The sequence below is a fragment of the Uranotaenia lowii genome, chromosome 2, assembly GCF_029784155.1.
Source record: "Uranotaenia lowii strain MFRU-FL chromosome 2, ASM2978415v1, whole genome shotgun sequence".
Taxonomy (NCBI): Eukaryota; Metazoa; Arthropoda; class Insecta; order Diptera; family Culicidae; genus Uranotaenia; species Uranotaenia lowii.
The window spans coordinates 21,603,821-21,609,807 of NC_073692.1; the positions used below are offsets into that span (position 1 = coordinate 21,603,821).

Here is a 5,987-nt window from a genome sequence, read left to right on the forward strand (position 1 = left end):
GTTTATGGAATCAAAACAGACTTGACATTGAAAATAATAGCATAGTAAAAAGGTACATTTGAGGTATCAAATCAAGGTTTTAATAAAGAAAAACTAAAAATATCAAACACAAACTGCGTTTAGAAAAAAACGAATATGTTCTTCAAGCTTAGACGTTTAATATCACTTCGTATCACGGAATCATTAAATCATCCTAATTTAACTCAGAAAAATTTAATTGAGTTTTCAAACTGTTAACAGTTTACAACAAAATGAGCAAAACTTTATCTTTATGTTCATATGTAGCGAACTGGTGGTGATACCTGTTCAAAGATTTAATGAAATATCATTAAATATCAATTAAATGAACATTAAAAAAAAGAACACTTTCCCGGTGATTTGTGGAAACTTCCAGCTTCCTGGCAAAGCAGAGCCTTCCTGAAAGAGCACGCCGAACTCATCATCACCCGAGCGGATAAAGGCGCGAAAACAGTGATAATGCACGCCAACGAATATCGCGCCAAAATGTCAGCAATGGTAAGTGACACTACAACCTACGTACCACTAACCGAAAACCCAACTGACAAAACATTATCACGAATTAACGGCATGGTCAAGGAATGGTACACAAACAAACACATAGACAAAAGAACACGGGATAAAATTCTGCTGTTCAATTGTCCCCCACCACGCATATACGGGCTCCCGAAAACACACAAAGGAAACCGACCACTTCGCCCAGTGGTCTCAACCGTAGGCTCTGCTCCATACCGCTTGGCCCAATTCCTCGCCAACATCCTCCAAAAGTTGGTAGGGAAAACCGAATACCATGTTCGTAGCAGCTTCGACTTTGCAGAAGAGATCAGCAAAATTCAGATCCCGGAGGGTTACGTCTTATTTTCTCTCGACGTCGTGTCGCTCTACACGAACATCCCAGTACAAGACACATACGAACTAATCAAACGAAAATGGGGAGAAATAAGTCGCCACACAAACATCCCGTGGCTCGACTTCTTGCGCGCACTCCAAATCGTGCTGGACGCATCTTTTTTCCAGTACAATGGAAAGATGTACAAGCAAATATTTGGGGTTGGGATGGGCTCACCACTGAGCGGAGTTGTGGCGAATATTCTATTAGAACACCTTGAGGAGGTAGTCATCACTGAACTGAAGACCAAAGGAATCAATCTTATCATCTATAAACGCTACGTTGATGACTGCCTTCTCATTGCTGAAGAAAATAGAATTGATGAAATCCAAAACGAATTTAACAAACCCTTCGAGAGCATAAAATTCACAGTGGAAAAAGAAACAAACTGTTCTATTCGCTTCTTAGACATGACTCTCACCAGAAAAAACAACAAAATAAACAAGCATTGGTTCACAAAACAAACGAACGGACGATACCTAGATTTCTCATCCGCCAGTCCCCATGCGCACAAAATGAACACAGCGATTGCTTTAATTGATCGCGCACTAAAACTGACTGACGTAGAAGAAAGGGTAAAAAGCATCCAGAATGTCAAAGGAATCCTTCTTTCCAATAACTATCCAGACAGTTTTATAAACCACATTTTAAAAACAAGAACAGATGCAATTTATAACTCGCTACAATACGAAAACCGAGACACTCAAATGGGTAGATATGCTTCCTTAACATACATCCCCCATTTGAGTGAAAAAGTGAGCAAAATACTACGAAAACACGACATCATTGCTTCATCAAAACCCGTGAACAAGATAAAAAAAAAAAAAAAAAAAAAATTGCATCTTCTCCAAGCTCAAAGATGAAATCCCAAAAATGAAGCAAACACAAGTGGTTTACGAAATCCCGTGCGAATGCGGCCGTGTATATTGTGGACAAACCTCCCAAACTATTGAAAAACGCATCAAAAACCACAAATATAGTTTTAAACCGAATGCCTCCACAACCGGCCTAACACAACATGCGGTGGAAAACCATCACACGTTCAACTACAACGATGTCAGGATTCTGGAAAAAATGAGCGATGACAACAAGAGGAAAACTGCGGAAACTCTGCATATAAAATTGAGAGGAGAGAAGGCAGTCAACATACAGAGAGACGCAATAGAAATTTCCTCGATATACAACGCGCTAATCAAGAAGCTGAGAGAGACACCACAATTTAAAAGAGCGAACAAACCCAAAACGCAACCTTAGCTTAGCTTAGCTTGATTGACTACTCACATCCACCTTAAATCGTTAAATCCAAAATGCTTTTCAAGAGTATTCATCTTTGTATGAAAAAATATAGATTGGTTTATTATAAATTGGTTCTTTTAATTGAGTATTAGAATGAAGGCTAGACAGTGCAGTTCTGAGAAAAATATATAACAGCATTTTGAACTTCACGATCGCTGGTGTGGCTCAGTAGAACTATTTCCACATCGCCAATGGTTGCTACTCCGTGATTGACCGAGGCCATCAATATTGCCCAGAGGTCAAAAGAATGGTGTCTGGGATTGACAGCACATTCACAATGAGCAAAACTGATGCTCTCTCTTTAAACATCAATAACGGCGCCGGCCACGTCCTAGTAATCAAAAGATAGAGAGGAAAATAAGAGTAAGGAATGAAAGAATTAAAATTGCGCTTTAGGACCGAGGTCACCTCTGCATCCTAGCAAATAATTTTGTTAGGGAATGGGGAACATGGATATGCTCTGGAAACACTTTTGACAAGTGCATGGAGCTGACTTTTAAACCTGTTTTCCTAATATGTGCGGTTTCTTGTTTTTATCTTTCTTTATTATATCTTCATTTTTCAATTTCATGCTTTAAGTGTATTATTCATAGATAAACAAAAAAAAACTTGAAAAACGATTGAACTTCCGTTACCCTGACGGTTCAATATACATTTTTTTGCATTTTTCCTTCGTTCGTTTGCTCTTTTTTTATAAAAATATTACCAAAATTCCATGTCCTAACAATTGACAAAAAAAAAGATTTCTAAATGTAAAAAACAATAATAAACTATTTTCAGAATAAAAAGTAAAAAAAAAACAAATTGCTTATTTAAAAGAAAAGATTTAAAATCATAAATTTGTTTTAAAACATTTGAATTCAATTTTAGATGGTTATGGTCTTGTGTTTTTAATTAGCATTTATATTATTGATGAGTCTTTAGAGATTTCGCAAATCAATAAGTACAATGTGATGTTCTGGTGTTTTTTGCATTCTTTACTGAGCTGAGGAAAGGAAGAGATAGTTTGAACGTCTTTGGTATTTTTAAATGAAAATCAAGGAACTAACATGGAACACAAAATTTAAACTCATTCATCTTTTTTTAGTGAATCAGGTAATTAGCTTTTTCTGGTGTAATAACTTTCAACATAATATCAAATAATAAAACAAATTAAGAAAACCGACAATAACATGTTACATGATACACGCTTTCTAAACAAATATTTCATACATACACTTGACTTTTGAGCGAAATTGATTGTGATTGTACAATCTGAATGAATGATTTTAAAACTGATAACGAAAGCGCTTTCAAATTTACCTTGAGTTTCCAATCTTGTAGTACATAATTTTAAGTTGCTCACACGTCAGTTATCAATGCTATTGCCATTTTTTAATATGCTCACTGTTACAAATTCAAAAACAAGAATAATAGTTTCTTAATCTGGTCTATGGTATTTCAATGGCGCCTTGAGGTATACTAAATTTAAAATGAACGGCGGCTGTAAAAAAAGGGATGAATAACGTGAAAGCGTTAAAATCCCAGAAAAACCAAAAAAAAAAAAAACAACGGCGGCTGTAATGTTTACGCCTGGCATAATACGTCATAGCTCCATAGCTAAGAATAAAATTGGTATCGAAAAACAGAATCATACTGAGATTTTTTTTTAAGGAATAACACCCGTGGATCTTTCAAGAAATCAAAATTAAATAGAACATAGGAGTAAAAATAAGCTATCCGCGTTCACATGACAATGTTCCTCAATAGCAAAATGAATTACGAAACGCAACATCGAGTTATGGACTAAAAAATCAACTCATTCTTAAAAACTTCTGTCTCATTATGCACAAATTTGTATTTAAATTATTAATTACAAAGTATATTCAAAAACATTTAAGCGATTAGTGAAACTGTAGTACTTTTTAAGAGTGTCAAATAGTTATGAATATTAAAATAAAAACGTTTAAATTAATGTGATTTTTCTGAAATAAACCACCGATAAGTTGAAAATCTTGTTTTCGATAAACTTGGTAATGGATACTTAGCTTCATGTCGTGGTTGATGAAAAATATCGAATCTAACGCTAACGCTTGCGAAGACTCGAACCTTGCGTGTGGCGCCATCTCTGCCTAATTTTTGTGAATGCTGTCAGTAGCGTTCAAAACAAATGTCACTTTTCACTACCGAACTGGTCATCCGGGGACCAAAAAATTGAAAATAATTTCACGTTTTTTTTCCGATTTTGTGAAATTTTTAATTCAAACTTGGCACTTATCTTACTCCCGAACACTTAAACTTTCGATTTCATGAAACCGTTTAAAATATTTAAGCCTAGAACACGCACAATTTTAATTTTAGTTAGCTTAAAAAAGAAACGCGATATTCTGAAACCAGTGCTACCAACTCTCTCATAACCCCGTACACCATATTTTACCGATAAAGTATATTCTGTTCAACATTCAGAAGGAATCAATTTGAAATGATTTTTTTAACCAAACCTTGGTTATGACTTTTATGTTTATATGACTGTTCCCGGGAATGTTTCTTTCATCACTAGCAGCAGTTTTGCGAATGTGTCGTTTTGAGTTTTATATACGATAAGGATAAGGGCCTCCAGATGGTGCAATTTTTGTAGAAAGAATACACGATAAGTTGTATGAGCAATTATCAAATGATATGGTTATTAAAACTGCCCCTCCCACCGCACACTGCAATCCAGACTGAGCTCTCACACCACCACTCGCAGCAACGGGACGCGGCCCTATTCCCAGGGGAAGGAGTCTACCCCGAAACGGCACCCGCTTCCCATGATGCAGGTGGTGAAATATCCTCATGTACAGACCGCCGCATGCAATGCGAAGGACAGTTAAAATATCCAACACCATATCCAAAAAGCAGCGAATGAACAGATAATTGTACCCAATTAATTAATAAATGGAACATCTTCACCCGCTTCCAATCCTCGCCATGCCGATCCATCTTGCTGACACTGCCCACGTTCAACGTTCATTCTTCAATGATGAACTGATGATGAACATTTTCACGCTAACACCCATACACATTGACACATATCCGCTTCAGACTATTCATTTACATTTTACACTACCACTTTCCTCCTCGTTCAATCTGCTTCTCGCCTACTATGCCAACTTGTAATAATTTTCCACTCCCAAATGCACCTACACAAATACCAAACAACCTATTTCCAACCAACACAATTTCACTCTACTTGAGCATAGCTAAAATGGAACCCCCTTCTAATTACACACGCGATTTTTTTTGTGTCGATCACCAATACACTAATCTCACACGCATGACGCTTGAGGTGATTATCGCCTCTCTTGGTCGGACATGTTTCGGAAACATAAAGCCTCTAGTATCCACATTGATGTTTCTAAATGCTGGCTCTGGCAAACATAAACGGTCTCGCGAATCACTGGAAAGCAATCTGATGACAGTGACTTTCACGACAATTCCAATTTTATCACCATGATTGATTTAATTTCACTCAAATATTTAGAACACTTTGGACATCGAGGAAAACAGTACCACACGCGACGGGACCTTGACGCGGACTCCGAACAAACCCAAAACGCAACCGACGACGAACCAATCAGGAACGCACTCGATGACATCATCACTGGACGACGGCTGACCAGGAGCAATTAGCTGACGTCGATTTTAAAAATCGTGAGACGGCCGTTGAGGAAACACGCGGCAAAAAAGTTTGTGAGTTTCAATTTCCGAGTGCACAGTGCATTGACAAATTCAAAAGTATAATTTTTAATTAATTTCATCTTTT

At 36.9% G+C, this 5,987-nt stretch overlaps 1 protein-coding gene across 1 annotated transcript; it reads left to right on the plus strand.

The window, feature by feature from the left end:
• The first annotated feature begins 477 nt into the window (after positions 1-477).
• LOC129741142 (uncharacterized) lies at positions 478-5,840 on the plus strand. The gene is made up of 2 exons (XM_055732847.1): positions 478-1,482; positions 5,706-5,840. Exons 1-2 carry the CDS (start codon positions 478-480, stop codon positions 5,838-5,840), a joined length of 1,140 nt encoding a protein of 379 aa, XP_055588822.1.
• The last annotated feature ends 147 nt before the right edge of the window (positions 5,841-5,987 follow it).

Excerpts from the sequence above, each read along its gene's own strand:
- LOC129741142 (XM_055732847.1), top strand. The coding sequence starts at position 478 with ATGCACGCCAACGAATATCGCGCCAAAATGTCAGCAATGGTAAGTGAC. Across the intron at positions 1,483-5,705 it reads TGACTGACGTAGAAGAAAGG|AACACTTTGGACATCGAGGA; the intron begins GTAAAAAGCATC and ends TCAAATATTTAG.